The sequence below is a fragment of the Erithacus rubecula genome (genome assembly GCF_903797595.1).
Source record: "Erithacus rubecula genome assembly, chromosome: 1".
NCBI classification, from domain to species: domain Eukaryota; kingdom Metazoa; phylum Chordata; class Aves; order Passeriformes; family Muscicapidae; genus Erithacus; species Erithacus rubecula.
In genome coordinates this window covers 86,407,871-86,424,805 of record NC_136658.1, presented here as the reverse complement: position 1 = coordinate 86,424,805, position 16,935 = coordinate 86,407,871, and the positions used below count along the sequence as shown (strand labels likewise).

At 42.1% G+C, this 16,935-nt stretch overlaps 1 protein-coding gene across 1 annotated transcript in view; it reads right to left on the bottom strand.

The window, feature by feature from the left end:
- The window catches only part of SH3RF3 (SH3 domain containing ring finger 3), a 240,872-nt gene that overhangs the window by 59,643 nt on the left and 164,294 nt on the right, over window positions 1–16,935 (bottom strand). Inside the window, exon 4 of the mRNA XM_079299987.1 lies at window positions 1,546–1,911. Within this exon, the coding sequence (XP_079156113.1) occupies window positions 1,546–1,911 (366 nt within the window). The remainder of the gene's footprint in view (window positions 1–1,545; window positions 1,912–16,935) is intronic.

The following is a 16,935-nucleotide window of genomic DNA, read 5'->3' as shown; positions in this document are numbered from 1 at the left end:
TTACACGTGGTGTGCATGCAGGCACTCAGTGTCCTTGCAAACCTGGGCCTGAGGCTCATGTCATGGGTCACAGCAGGGCACAGCTCTCAGGAGTGACCCCATGGTCTGGTGCACCACACTGGCCTCACAGGGGAGACCCACCAGCACTACAGATGGACATAAACAGGCATTTCTGCCCAAAGCAGCCCCTACAGTTTTCTGCTTGTCCCTCTCCTGGCCATCTACATGCATACCAGCATGGGCAGTGGCTGTAACATGGATTGCTTCCTGCTCTGGGCCACCACAGGGCTGGCAAATGGATGTACCCATACCACCATCTATTTGTTCCTATATGGGCACATGAATGTGAGGGGCCAGTAGGCACGTCCAGGGAGAAGAAAAGGGGGGAGGATGGCTTTTTTCAGTAGACCATGATGTGTGGAAAGACCCTGTCATTCTGAGGTTATCTTGGCACCAACAAGCAGCACAGACTATGAGGTTCCTGGTCTATAAACCACCTGTGGGTGTTAATCTGCACACACACATGTGTAGATGACTGGGCAGGAAGGCTGAGGCATAAGAGCTTTGGGACTGTGACTATTCTCCCTTCTCTTCTACACCTTCAAACTGCAAATTTCCAGCTGGATTTCCTTGTCCATAACAACACTGGGCAATAGCCAAGGGTTTCAGTGCACCCCTGGTGATTTTGGCTCCTGTTTCTGCCAGGGCCCCAGAAGCAGCCTCTTGGAAGCTTCTTTAGTGACCTGTGGGGATGTCTGGGAGGATGCTGTGCTGCATTCTCCTTTGAGAGCGGGAAGGATGGAGAGGGCTGCACTCTCAGCATGTGGGATGGTTTAAAAACTCCTTGGGTTTTTCTGAGCAGCACCTACTTGCCGGGTACAACACTTGTCAAAGTACAGCACATTTGCTCATCCTCCAGTGATCTCCACAGAAATAATTATTCAAAAAATCTTTTTTTATCCTCAGTGTGTGAATTTCATACTGACATTGCTATCCTGCAGAGTAACGGATGCATTCAGGCTAATGGGATCACTCAAAATCATTCCTTTCTACAACAGAAACTGGTGCAACAGATGCATTACTTCTAACAAATTGTAGGATTACTTTTTGTTTTTTAAAGTGCTGCAGTATTGTGAATCCAATTTGTCCTTATCCTCTGGCTTCTCATACCACTGTGCCCACACGCGCTGCTGTACCGCGCCGAGTCACGGGTTTGTGTATCGCACTGGAAATGGTTTGTCCTGCATCCCCCCGGGCTCCGTGGAGTTGGTTCAGCCCTCTTGGCCCCTCCCCACCCGCGTGATCCCATTGGCTGTGGTTGGGTTTTCCCCCTCCCACTGAGTTTAAAATTCTCCCGCCATCTTCTCTCACTCTCTTTTCCCTTGGAACCTGTTTGGGAATGAACTGCTGGACAATATCCCGGGAAAAGGAGCCTGCTTTACCTTTTGCCTTTGTCCACATGGGTTCTTCATCCTCCTCCAGTTCAGGGCTAGCCAGATGGACCGCAGAGAAGAGAGAATCCCACCCGCCCTCACTCCCCCTTACCTGGGCCGGGGCGCTGGAGGAGAGGTGGCTCAGGTCCCCGATCCTGGCAGCTGCCCGTGGGTCGCTGGAGCTGATGAGGACGGGGGCGCTGATCTCCATGGAGTGCCGGTTGCTGGCGGCCTGGGAGGACTTGTGTGTCATGCTGAGGGCGGTGAAGGAGTGGCGCTTCTTGGCGTTCTTCTTGCCCTCCACCTGGCGCTGTGGCGCTCCGGCAGCCCCGGCGCCGGCCAGCGTGGAGCACGGTGCCAGCCCCACCGCCGCCGCCGCCACCGCCACCGTCTCTGGCCCCAGCGGCAGGTCACAGCCCGAGGCGGCGGCCGAGCACGGCTTGTCCATCTCCATCAGCTGCTTGGCAGATTCATTCAGCTGTGTGGGGATGGAAAGGGAAAGATAAAAAACGAGTTGTAGAGAGTGGTGAGGTTCCCTGCACTGCAGAAAAGGAGGCTCGAGGACCTTATTTCTTATCACCTCAAAGGAGGTTGTAGCGTGGTGAGGATTGGCCTCTTCCACCAGGTAACAACTGGCAGAAATGGCCTCATGTTGTGCCAGGGTAGGTTTAGAATAGGATATTAGGAAAAATTTCTTCACTGGAAGGGTTGTCAAGCACTGGAGCAGGCTGCCCAGGAAAGTGGTGGAACCACTTATTCCTGGAGGTATTTCAGTGACTTAAAAGACCTGGCACTTCAAGGCCATGGTTTAGGGGTGGGCTTGGCAATACTGAATTAACAGTTCGACTGGATGGCCTTAGAGATCTTTTCCAACCTAAATGATTCTATGAATTTATTTGATTTATGAGGCCAGGTGAATTATTTCCATCCACTTGTTAATGCCAGGAAGATCAAAAGAGGCAAAGCAAGCATCCAAGAAGAGTTAAGCTAGAACCAGGGACATAAATTGATCCACATGAAGCTACAATGTCTAAAACATGGCATTCCCCAAAACAGCTTGTCAGGGACTGGAAAAGGAGGCAGGAGCTTCTTCATCAATGTTTTGCTATTCTCGGTTCCATCACAGTCCTGTGCTTGATGTTTGCCACACATGGTTTGGATCCAAGGGTACAGCTTCCAAATCTTCCCTGTTTCATCCTCCTGGCTCCCACCTAACACAGGTTATCCAAATGCAGATGCAAACTGAAGGCATTTTCTCTAGCTATATCCTCTAAACTTTGGAAGAGCTTCATGGCCACTGGAAGACACGCTCAGGGACCAACATGAAAAAGTGGTTTCATCTGTTCTCTGGAAGGGTTTAACACTTGACCTACAGCCCATGAGCACCACTCAGGAGGCTCAGGCCAGCTTTTATCCTGCTGTTCCTCATCCAATCCACACTCAGAAAACCTCCTGTCCATGCAGGCCAGAGGCGTGCTGGGTGGCACAACTCTGTCTCTGAAGTCTCTTAACTCCCAGCCTTCTTAACTCACCCGGGAAAGTTACACTGCACATGGCTGGAGAAATTTTAGGTGCAAAGGGATGCTGCCATCACTAATGACACATGAAGTGCACTCTGAAGTCAGCAATGCTTGCTGCACAGCACCCATTGCCAATACATCTTCCCTGGAGGTGTGTCAACAGCTGATGGAAAATGCCACATTTTGCCAACAGGCCTTTATATCAAACTAGGATGCACTGCAATATGTTTGCACTAAATGAACAAAAACAACTTATGAAAAAGGAAGCTACAGCTAATGCACACATACTGTTGCATTCACTGCTATTCTGAGACCCACATACACCAGAGGTGTATGTAAGACTATTCTAGACCAAAACTAGGCCATTTTTTTTTCTATAACTACTTTTATGAATCTAAGAAACAAGTTGTGGACAAGGTCTTCTAAAGAAAGGTTCTAAATAAAAAGAAAAGAAAAAAAAAAAAAGGATGATTTTGCTCCAAGCCAATTTTGAAACCTAACACAAGTGAAAATAAAAAGGGAAAAGGGAGGGAAGGGAAAGACTACAACAGAAATGTGCAATTAAACAATGTACAATTGCGTAGCTTTTATGACTCCCAACCACTGTCACCATGCTGTAAATAAAAAAATAGATGGTTAGGCCAGTACCCCTGAGTTTAAAAGCATTTCTGACTCCACGAGGACTCATTCAGTGTAACAGGCAAAAAACACACTAAAACATCTAGAAAGTAAACCACAACTTTCAGGATCCTTCTTTCTGTGACAGCTTCCACTGAGTCAACCAAGAGCCTCCAATTAATGATGCTCCACTACTTTCAGAGCTGCTGGGAGTCCTGCAACCATTCAATTAGCAAGTCATTTTCCCAGCTGCACTCTCCAACTTGAGACCACGCTTACAGCCAGCGTAGTGCACTGCACCTGCCAATTTTTGCCGATAACAGCTGATCCTATTTCAGATTCTTCAGAAATGTCCATTATTTCCCACTTCATCATGCTCTAAATTGGTATAACCTAATATTTGCCAGCAGGCTCCAAGTTGCAAGGAAACCAGATGGCTCCCCTCCCTTAAGTAGGTGTTACAGCTCTGCTTACCCCATTGATGAAGATAGTCTAGCTGAATTACTTGAAATATTAAGGAGAAAAGGATAAAGCTATCAAATATGCATGACTCTTCGACAGCAGAGAGTGAGGAAATTTTTGCTAATCAACAGCAAGAAGAAAAAGAATATATTTCAACTCTTTGAGACAGGAAAAATAGACTTAAAAAAATAATTTAGAACTTCTGATTTTACAACATGCTACATGTGGACAATGAAGTGCTCCAGCTCTTGATATTAAGCTCTGAATCTCTTGTAAGAATTAGATTATAAATCCCACTGTCTGGAATCCAATATAACACTGAATATGTTTTTTTTAAAACAACAAAATCCCTTACTTTTTTGTTCAAAGCAGCACCTAGTTGAAATGTCAATAAGAGAGCAAGCATCTAAACATGAAGTAATAAAAAATAGCCCTGCATTGATATAAACAAAAGTAAATCTCAATATCAGTAGAAGATTAAAGACAGAAAGAAAACTCCTCCCCAAAAGTCGAGCTAATGAACTTTTGAGAATGTCAGAGGCTTCCTGAAATACTGGGAAAAAATTATTTTGGTCTGCCAAGAAAAAAAATGCTTTATAGCCTTACGACTTTATTTTTGTAGGGAACTGTTTTTAAACAGCTTTGCCCACAGATGCTGGAAAGTACTTCCCAAATAGGCTGTGAATACCAGAGAAAAGTCTGCTTACTACTTTGTAAAAGCAAACAGTTCTTCCTCTTCACAAAAAACTTGTAGAAACCTTTTTTAAAACATAAACAAGATTGCAAATTTCTTATTTTAAACTCTGAATACATAAATAAGCTTTGCTTTCTGGTGTCTGTCATCTGATCTTCAGGCAGATTCGCTTCCAGATTAATGGAAGCTTAATGGAAAGCTTAATGGAAAGTTCTGACCCATAGTCAGTGTCAGGAATTTGACATTGCTGGAAGCTTGTCGCTCTTATGACAATCTCAAATACCAGAACTCAACTTTCTCACTCAGTTTTGATCCCTTCTCGAGAAAGATCCTATATTTGAATTTCTGCTTCTGCTAAGCCCAAAGTGACTTGAGAATTATACCCTTGAGACTGCAGTGAGACTGATTTTACCCCAAATCCATTTTTTATAAAGGGGCTGTCCTAAAAAAACTTGACATAAGATTTAGAGAGATAAGGCTTGGATTTGAATGCCAAACCAGTAAAACATTCCCAGCAGCCCTGCAATCCTGTCTAAAAAAAAAAATTTTACAATAGCAAGCCTTATATTATCTGAGGGACTTTATCATGCAAGAGATTACATGAGATGGTGCAGTAAAACTGTTCACTGGGTCTCAGTGACTATTGGCTGTGAGTCCTACATGCTGAGATAAGGATGCACCAGTCAGTTCATGGAGCTACTGTGTCTATTTCTCAGGAAGACCTTCCCCAGCTGTGAGTAATTGTACTGGAGACAGCTCCAGCTCATCTGGTTTTGGGAGTGAAGGAGGGTGGGAGTGGAATACCTCTGTGCACAGTCTTGTTCACCTCCAAACAACCTTTTCCTACAATGGGAGCAGTAATCAAGTGCTGTTCATTAAAAATTTGGTGGCCTTGATCAGGAAGCCATACTCTCCACCCTGCCACAATGCAAGCTGTCATGATTTTAGAGTCCAGGTAGAGAGCCCATGCAATATGAACTAAGAGAGAGGTTTTTTTCCATTCTTCTGGTTTATAGATATGACTGTCTTAGATACTCTAATTATTATGACTTTACACATAGGTGACAAATATTAAGCTGTATCACTCAGGACTTTTCCACTGCCAAAATTATTTTTTATTAGTCTCCTCATAAATCTCATTATTTTTCCTGCATAATGTATTATGGTGAGTTTCTCTCAGTTGCTGTTGCACGTGCTTACATGCACAGATATACACTCATACTTCTAATTTCTAATACATGTGGGTTTAAAAGGGACTATCTTTGGTTTCAACTGATTTCTCTTTTAAGGATGAGCAGATACAGGAGAGAAACTGTCATCTACACTGATGGTCCCACGTGGGACTGAATATGATCTTTATATCCTGATATGACTTAATGAACTACAGCTTCAACAGGCAACATTATGCCCCTACTTACATACCTCTGATGGAATGAAGAGTAAAGAAAATCTACTTCTTGTCTGGTGTGGGTGGAAATTAACTCTAGGTTTAGTTCAAATAGCAAATTATTACTGTGGAATTTATTTTTGTTATTATTATGGAACAAGAGAGAAACATGGGACATTTGGGTCAGATTTAAATAATTAATCCTCACTACATCTCCCTTGACAAATATGCCAGTGCATTTACTAATCCAAATTAGTGTCAAAATTATTCTATCCCAATTTAGGTTTCCAAGGGATGCTTTGATACACTGTGGTCACAACAGCAGCTCCTGGGTTGTGGTGTTTCACTGATTGTGCTGTCTTCTGTAAGGAGGACAATTCTGCTATTGAATATTCTTACTTTCTAGTCATTTAGGTATGGATAAGGGATTAGTTTTTGACTGATATCTGCCCTACAAAGAGAGTGCCTCACTTTGTGAGGCTTACAAATACACTTCAGCATGTACTTGATACTGTGCATACCAAAGTGTTACTAATGTGTGACTAAAATGTCATTCTTTTCTAAATAAGAAAAGATTGCTTAAATTCTCAGTTTTATACATGTGAGTCAGTATTTTGATAAACTGGAGCCAATTTGGAGGAGAAAGAACACTTTATTAAGATTCATTTGCTACCAATTCTTTTTTTTCTGTATTTATGGAAACTATTAGCAAAAGAATGGTGCTGTTCAAATACAGGTGTAAGACTCAAATCGGTTTTAAAAGCAAAAAGTAACAAATCCCCTCAAATCTCTACATACCTAATACAAAAGAACAAATTTGAAAGAAGAAGTGTCACTCTCAAGTTTTTAGAAAGGAACCACTGAGCAGAGCAGAAAACAAAATTAAAATTATTAATAAAACATCTTCCCAATGTCCCCTTGAAAGATTGAAAATATTTGCACCTAGGGACTGCTGATTTTTATACTTTATGGTTCATAAATATTGAAAAGATCATGTACATCCCTATTTTGTGCCTTGCGGAGACTTTGGCAACTTGCAGTTCCATATCTGATTCTGTGATTAAAATAAACAGTCTGAATTTATTACTGCATTTTCACTTCAGAGAAGGTACTTTCAGGAAATATTAAGTTCATATGCCCTCGTTAAACTAGTTTGCTGGTATTATAATTTATGTTCTGAAGCACAGTGAGATTATTAAGTAACTAAGGGCATAACTATACAAGATTCTTCTGTCTCTGTTGGGTTCCTGAGAGGACTGTATCTGTAAAAGCATTTTCAGATGTAAAAAAGAGTCTTTCAGAAACCTAAAACAGCTTTTCCTTACTATTATCCCTACCAGCAAATTCAGGATACAATCTTTCTTCTGCTGTAGCCAAGTAACAAAACAGCCTTTGACTCAAATGGACATTAGGAGGAAGTACATAATTTTTTTTACCTAATATTTTATATGTTCTTTGGTAGGTTAGTACAGAAGACACACAGCAATTCAAGAGCTTACTAGTGGGATATTAACCAACAAATTTGTGCCAAAGGCTCTTTGACCAAGTCATATTGAATGAATAAATATTTTTAATCTTTTATATGTTTTGTTAGTTCAGATTTAGAAGTGTTTGGAGAAAGCCTCCAAAGTTCTCCATGGACAATTTAAATTCATTCGGCAAAACCTACAGAACCCTACCTCAATTATTCATTTAGGCACTATCTTATGAAGAATAATTAGTAAGGCACAGTTTAAGAGAAAATATTGTAGCTAAACCAAAGCATTATTTAATGGTTTTGTGTTAATCTCTAACAATCCACTATTGCCATTTCTAATTTATTGCCAGGGAGGAACAAGCAAATGTGGAACAGATTTTCTGCAAGTGGTTTATCCATCATGGCAGATAGATTTCTGAAACCCACACTGTGATTGAGAGCAGAGCTATTCCATGCACCCAGAAAATACAAGAAGCGCAGTACATGCGCTTGCTTGAACAGATTCAAATGAAATGATAGCTGCAGAAATACTTTCCTAGGACACATCTCAAACTTCAAGTGTTCTGTTCCTCCAGTCATAGGTTGAGGCATACATCTCATTCTCTTTTTCCAAAAACCTGCTAAATATGTCAGCATGTTCTCAAGGAATGAATTCCCTAAAACCCTACAGCAGATAGCCTTCCCAACCAGGGTCATCCACATACACAACAATGTATAAACCTGAAAAAGCAAGCCAATAATTTTCATCTACAACATGGGTCTTTGAAAGCCAGCAGTACTTAGCAATCTATTTATTTGCCTGTCCTACGAGATCTTTCTCATTTAGCAGCAATGACACTTCTAACGCACTGAGGGGCTGAAGGAATGTAGCATATTAGAACAGCATGTGCTTGGATGAGCGTGTCATCATGATCTTGCAGAATGAAAATAAATGATGCGTGCAGCAGAAGTAAACACTAAGCCCTGGGTGGTGAACTGGGAAGTTTTTTTCTTTCCCCTTTTTTCCAAATAGTTTTAAGAAGGCAAATGGTTTGCAGTGGTGGAGAACAAGTTTGGTATATCCCAGAGAAATGTGTAATCTGTAAAGTCTGTTCAGGAGTTAAGCGCAGCAAGAAACCTTATGGAAATTAATGTCTAAAGAACTGAGAAGAAAGAAAATAAAACTAAATGCAATATCATTAAAAATAGATGAACTCACCAAAAAGAAGTATGCTTTCTAGATCCCCCTCCACTTCCTGAAACAATGCTAGCTATTTAGCCTTCAGGTCCAAGTATGAGGACTCTCTTGCTCTGATCTGTCATCTCTGAATCTCTGATCTGCTGTGTGCCTTCAATATGCCTAAGGATTTCATTTTTCTTTCTATCTGTCCCCTATGGACACCCTTTTCCATAATGAGACACTCATGACTGCACCAAAGCTCCTTTGAAAGTAAGAAATGTAACCAAATACAGCTTTACTCAACATCAGAAAGAGTGGGAGAATACAGCCTATTTTTACTTATAAATTATTCAGAAAGCTAAATAAAAAGTGCAGTCATGAATTCATGGGCTTGATCCTAATTCCTTTGAAGTCAGTGGCAAAACTCCAGCTGTGTTCAACAGTGGAAGGACTGGTGCCCATCTGGCACTGATTTCAGTACCAGAAGAGTCCCTGTTGAAGCTTGTGTAGATTTTACTCACAAACTATTTTTTCATCAAAAAATGAAAGTCATTGGAATTTAAGTACTTCCCAGGAACTTGCTTGTTTTGACAAGATGTCCATCAGGAAATTGTCTCACAGATGATGTTTCTCAGCTAAGACAAGAAATTACCAAAGCCACAGCACTTTAGGAGTTCAATGGGATGTCCCTGTGTGGGGCAATAGCCATGGGAGACCTGAAACTACTAACAGCTAACACTTTCTGAATAGAAAGCCACCAGCCTTCTGGCTATGCTGAGTATCCTTCACTCTTGTTCTTGTAAACTGGAAAACCTTTGTGCCTCCCCTCCAGAGACCAGGTGTCCCCCTGCACCATGATGAAAGAGGTTGGTGCTAGCAGAAGTATGAGCAGCCTTATGCTGGGCAGCAGCCTTGGCTGGGGACCTGCATGAATCAGGAGGCTTTCAGAAACAGTTCAGGTGATGTCCTCATGCCTCACTGAAACCTGGCAGCTGTATCATTACAGCCAGTTACTGCAAGGAAGGGAATCTCTGTGTTGCAGCTTTGTGCTGAATCTAGAAAGTCCTTCCCTTGTGAAAACTTTCACTGTGAGCCAGCTGTACCTAAAAACTTCAGCAAAGGCTAGGAAAGACTGATTAGACCCTGGAGCAGAGCTGTATGGATCACATGTAAACTCTAAACAGTATCTTTAAAAAGAGACAAGTTTTATACTTTCAGAGTTTTCAGGCAATTTTCTACCCCCTTCCTTCCTTAATGTTTCACAAGGCTCCTGGTGCTATTGCTTACTCAAGTGATCAACAATACCCATAAAATTATGAATTAACTGAAATTGGACAAGTTAAATACCACCAGCTAAGGAAGCTAAATACCATCAACCAAGGGCAGAGGGGATCTTCAGAGTTAATGCATACATCAAGCCTGGCAGTCCTAAAGCAAATGGCTTCCAAATTATGGTGTGTGACCCCAAGTAATTGTAAATGGATTGTGAACCAGGAACATTATGCTCATGTTGTTTCACAGACCCTTCTTTCCTGATAGCTGCACTGTGCACACGTTACCAGACATGACATTGAGCCCTTTCACTCATATTCTCAGATTTGTTCTTGGAAATACAGTTCTTGAAAATGCTGGTTTTGGAATGATCAGGGTTGTGTGAAAAGAGCAACAATACCTTGTCATTTTTTAAAGGAAAACACTTGCTTCTAGCCTAATGCAACAAAAGATAAGGATGAAAGAAAGAAACCATATATTTGCTGAAGTCCTCTATAAATTTGATGAGAAATACGCTGAAGGGTATTGAGAAAAAGACCTACATCACCACCTCACACCATCAATGTTACCTGCAGAAAGCATGAAGTTGGATAAATCTTTGAAGCTCTTGAAAGCTCTTGGAATGCAGTACCAGGAGCACCTGGGGAAGCCAAAGCAATTGTAAGCAATGCAAGTCTTTGCCTACACTGAGCAAGCAAGGAGTCTTTGTTACAGTGATTTATAACTTGGTGTAGAATAAGAAATCTTGTGCAATCAGGGAAAATTAAGTTTTATGTGCTGCAAGTGAAGATTACCTGTGGGGAATCACATACAAATAAATGCACTGTACTCTCTGTAAAGCAGAAATGAAGAATGAAAGCAAATGCCAAGAAAGTGTTTTGGTTCAATTGCTTATAAAAGGAACCAAGGTATTCACAATTCAAGCAGATATTAGCACTAAAGGGTTGTGATAAACAGCCTTTGCCCTGTGTGTACTATATTTAGAGACATTTTTTACTACATAGTGTTCTGGCTTCTGCTTCCCAAATACAAGACAGCAAAAAAGTGCTGGATGTGGTACAAGGCATTTGCCATGGTGTGATGTCCCATGGGGCTGTAAGTTAGATTCTGTGTGCATGGAGCTCCTGCTGCTGCTGCCTATAAAGCAGGGCTGCTGGTTGGGTAGAGGGTTCCTGCACCAGCTCCAGGGTCACAGTACGTTTCTCTGGAAGTAGCAAACACCAATGCATGTCAGCTGTCTGTCTTTGGAGAGATGCATCCAGCCTTTGGGTTTACTATTTGCCACTTGGGGTGAAAGTATGAGTCAGGATATATTGTGTTGCTGTTTCACCAAGCCATTGGATGACTCCCTAGGGGGACAGTTCTGATATATTTCTCTGAAATGGGAGATGAACTATGTGTGTTTGAAATGGGCAGCTGCACCAGGATACATTAATTGTTTGTGCTGTGTGACAGGGAGACTGGTCTTCATAGCTATGCATACAGATGAAAAAAAGGAATTGTGCTGAGAGAGACATGACTTGACAGCCTGAGTTTGTGTCTCCTGTGGTGATTACAGTGCAAACTCTGCTTTGAATTGCTTGAACATTTAAAGCACCCTCTTCCCACATGTGCTGATGCCTGGTACAGCAGCATGGCTCTTTTTCCTCAGTGGGTGCATTAATTTGCCTCCTTTTTTGCTCTATGCAGTGACAAGTTATTTTAAAATTATTTTTACATAACTCTGTCTCACCTTGGAGACATCTATACTTCTGTCATACTGCTAAAAGGAGGACAATGGATTGGTATGGCATTATGGGGCAGGGGCTGTGGTGCACAACAGGCACATCTCAGTTTTTTTGGAAGCCTGACCAGTAACTGAAATCCAGTCTGTAAGACATGAAAATAAGCTTTCTGTGCTATATGATGATGCAATTTGGTTCACAACCCTCCCCCTCACCTTGTAGAAGAAAAATCAGACAAGGGTGAACTGTGATAAATTTCCTAAATTCTGCAAATTCTTGACTGAAAATGGCAGCACTCAACCTCACACATATGGCATGGCTCACTGCCCCTCACCTCAAAGAACTATTTATAGACCTCTTTGGAGAGTCTGAGATGTTAAAATATGATTGGGGGCAAGGTTGAGTTCAGCGTGAGAGGTCTCTTCACTGACTTGCCAACAGCTCTACAGAGTCAAAAGTACATTGAACTCTCTGGCTATCCAACTAGAAATGTTACTTATTCAACTTTTAGAGTTTAATTTCTGGTTTAGGGTAAAGGATGCATACCCAGCACAGTGGAATCATGCAGTGAAGCAGCTAGTGCCCTTGCCTCTTGTACCTGGAGCTGGATCAGTGTTCTGGTTTCTGTCCAAGCCTGCTCTGCCAGAGATGTCACTGCTAGATAAGAGATGTGCCATTTCTTCAGCCCCAATGAGCTTGGAGCAGATCGTTTAGGATGCTCAGGCACATGTGTCACATTACTGCAATAAAGTACGATGATTGCCAGCATTAGTCACTTTTATGACATCCATATGCAAATGTTGTTTATGCTAGTATGCTACAAGTGGAAGGAATTTGGAAAACCACTGCTCTAGGCCATGCTGTTTGAGCTCTCAGATGGCAAAAGGAATGGGCTAGCAAAAAATGTGCACAGTAGGAAATCTTTCTGAAACTGCAGAACACTGGGGTTTTTTTCCTGTTTGTGGAATTACTCAAGCTCAAATATTTTCCTAACACATTCCTTTCTGAAAACAGACTGCCCTGCATTGCACCTACATTCCATAGGCAGAGAGACAAGTTGTCCCAAGAAAGCTGAAATTTTGCAAACTGTGACCACATCGTGTGATGAAGACACACAGAGACATTTATTCATACTTACATTATTTTTGCCATTAAATATTTACAAGCTCCCATGACGTATCAGAATTCCATTGTGAGAAGCATTATGTAAACATAGAGCAACAAGAAAGCTCTTGGCCCAAAGAAAGTACAATTTAGGATGGGGACAAGAGACAGTGTATAGTTATAGACAAAATATGCAATGTACCAGTCTTATCAGCAAGATGGACAGAGGATTGTGCACAACATACATCTTCTCTAGCCATCACAGCCAAGAACAATTTGAGAGAAGAATCTGGAGGAGCAATGCTGATGTGGATGTTTGAAGCATTCATCACAGCAGTGAAGAAGAGAGCACTATGGAAGAAAATTGGGATTTAAAAAGACTGACAAAATGATTGTCATAGCTGGAGTTCAGTAATAAATAAAAGACAATAGGCAGAGAGAATAATGAGTAAGCAAAGGCTTGCAAGTAAAGGAGAGCTGTATGGGCTCCAGAGGACAGAAAAAGGCTCCAGAGAGAAAGAAAGGAGTAGCAGCAGACGACCACATCAGACTGTCAAGAGTGAGGCACGTCTGCATTTGCTAAGGATGCAAAAAGGATGTACCCATAATCAGGGTATGACCTGATAAGAGTTTGATCTTTGCAAATGCTCAGCAATCAGGTTGGACAAAACTCATAGAACTGCCAGCCACATGAATGAATGGAACCACTCATGAGGATGTAATTCCCACTGGCACTGTCTTTATTACTTGCCTAAAAGTACATTGTTCCCTCTTTAACCAGTGGCCAAAGAGAAAGTAACACACTTAACTGTGTACTGAGTACTACACTGAAGAGTCGGGAATGTGCTTAGTGAGAGTTCCTCTGTGCAAAGGCAGACCCCTGTGTCACTGGAATGGTGTGGAGCTGCCTTTACTTTACCTTACCTTAAACTCAGCCCTCAGGAGTGCTTTAGTGCCTTCAAGGACCCCTATATGACAAAACCTTGTGCTTGAGACAGAACATGACCCTAAGCAGTAACTGGTCAGGGTTAAACCATGACAGCCCCCCATTTGCCATAGTGCAGAGGAGCTCAGTGTCTGTACCAAGAGCTCTCAGATCTCATCTGGCCTGGGAGATTTCCAGGAATTCAGTATTAATCATCTCCATAGCTCTTCTTCCACTCCCACAATTCATATATTGAGGGGTGTAAAACCTTGCATCCACCAAATCAATATAGCCACACACGTCTTTCCCGAGCAATGCACCTATGGAAGTGAAAGCCTTTGGCTGGGAACAGGCAAAGCTAAGCACTAGACTGGAGCAAGGAGAGAAAATGCTGAGGAAATTATTTGTCAAAGGTTAGAGTCATAGTCCTTCCTCCTGGGCTAGGAAAAGAAAAGCAAAAGGATATAAGAGGAAGTCATGACTGTAAATTCCTTGCTATGTTGTTGAGTTTGAAGCAGATCAGAGAAAAGGGTCATCAATGAGATGGTCATCAGGGAGTGCTCTCCCTCCTTCTGCATGATTGCTTTTCTCTTGAGAAACAGAGCTGCCTCTTCCCTCAGTGCCATCCCTTTAGCTATGTGGTAAGAGGAGAATATCTCCAGCGTGACTCTATCACTGTCTGAATGCTCTGGCACCTCTCCTGCTTTGTCCCAAGGTTTCCAGAAAAAATCTGTTACAGAAAAATTTTGTTATAGAAAGCTCTCTCATGAAATTTCCTGTCAATTTGATTCAATTGTGTCTAAACAGATCGGAAGACTTCAAAGACAGATTTAGAGCAGGACACTCCCTCCAGCCTCACTTAAGCAAAAACTAATATTATTAACCTGGTTTATGGAATATCTAGTATGCTTTGTCATAAAATTATAACTTAATAAAATAATTAGATAAGTTAAGGGACAACCAGGAGGTGGAAGAGGTTGCTTGCAAAGTCCCACATTCCTCACCTCACCATTTGGCATGATGGCTTAGAGTGCAGTGCAATGGCAGCAGTCTCTGTGGATGGGAGTTGCTGCCCTCATAGACATGTTTTTCTGCAGTGTGGGATACCACACAGCCTCCTTTCCCATCTTCCCTCTTCCTGCCCTGCATCAGCATGGATGTTCAAGTGACTATGCAGTAAATGGGATGATGAAACAGATAAAACTGGAAACCAAAACAACTCCAACTTAAATTAATAGCTTTCAGCAGGGCGACTTCCCTGATTCATCTCAGCATGCAGATATGTCTGCTACTCCTGGAACATGGAGGGCAGGAGGAAAGAATTGTCACACATGAGGCAAAAGCAGGACAATCCCTTTGGCAGCAGCCCTTGCTTTTGTCAGATTACAATAATGCCAGTTTTACACTCAAAAACAATGCAGCAGGAGATAAAGTAAACAATGGGTGGTCTACTTTATGAAGGAATAAAGTAAACACAACCAATGCAATTTCTTCTACAGGATAGACTAAATAAAAAAGGGTCAGCCTTCAAGAGTCCTGTGTGTTCTACAGAAAATACAGAGATTCCCAAATTAATTCCAACTATCTTCCCCTGTTTCAGATTTTTGTTTTTAATTTGCAGATTCTTCCTCTAGTCTTCTGAACTTGGTTTTTCCAATGTTCAGCTCTAACACCTAACAAAATGTTATAGGATTTCAGACTTCAACATCTGTTTTGGCACAGCTAATGACAATTTTAGGCAAAAAAACCAACTTAATCTGTTATTTTTATTATTTGAAGTGTGCATTCAGCATACACACACACACTCCTAGATCTCTTTGTGCCTGGAATAAAAATAGTTTGGGAATTCCAGCATCTGTGACAATAAGAAATAAAGAAAGAGGTAAAAACAATTCATCACTACATCCTATCAGGAAACTGTTATTCTTGAAACTATCTTCTTAAAAAAATTCCAAAGGTCAAGCTCAGACACATTTGTGATTATTTATCATGGTAGAGTAAGCATAAAATCATGGAATGGTTTGGGTTAGAAAGGATCTTAGAGATCATTTAGTTCCAGCCCTCTGATCAACTTTTTGGCACTTCTCTGGACAGGTTCATGTCTTCCTGTTATGGGTTGCTGTCCCCAGGGCTGGATGCAGCACTGCAGGTGGGGACTCATGAGAGCAGAGTAGAGGGGGAGAATTATCTTCCTCATCCCACTGGCCATGCTGCTTTGGCTGCAGCCCAGGATGTGGCTGGATTTCTGGGCTTGTGATTGTGCACTGCTGAGTCATGTTGAACTTCTTACCCACCAGCACCTCCAGGACCTTAAGGGTTGCTCTCAATCCATTCTTCATGCAATCTGTGCTTGTGCTTGGGATGGCCCTGACCCAAGTGCAGGATCTTGCACTTGACTTTGTTGGACTTCCTGAGGTTTGCATGATCCCACCTCTCAAGCCTGTCCAGTCCCCTCTGGATGCCATTCCTTCCCTCCACATGTGGTGTTGACCACACCACAGAGCTTGGTGTCAGCAGCAAACTTACTGAGAGTGAATTTGATCTTACTCTCCATGTCATGGACAAAGGTTTTAAATAGCACTGGTCCCAGTACTGACCCTTAAGGAATGCCAGTCATCATTGCTCTTCACTTGGAGATCATGATGTTGACTGCCACTCTTTGAATGTGACCACCTAGACCATTCCTTATCCACTGAGTGATTCACCTGTTAAATCCATGTCTCTCCATCATACTTAGTCAACATGCTATTTTCTGAAAACAGAGGTCACAGGGGCTCTAATAGGCACTCCTTGACAATTCCTTCTTGGTGTCACTCTCATTAGCTGTCTCTCCTGTCTTTCTGATGGAGAACATCTCACCCACCACTGGTACAGCAAAGGATAACATGTGCTTCCATCTCACAGGTCCTTCCACAGTCTGGAGATTTTAATACTGGACGCACTTTTCTTCATCACTCCCAGCATCAGTGCTGTGATGGACACATGGAAACATTTTGCTCTTTGCTCATGGGGTTGTGGCCACCAGCAAAGGGGCAGAGGAGGTAGCCAGCTCATCAGGGGCATCTCCCAAAGCCCTCCTACTGACCTTCCATGTCTATATTTGGATTTAAGATCCCCACTCAGAATTTCAAGGCATCAGGAAAGCTCCCCAAGAAGGAAG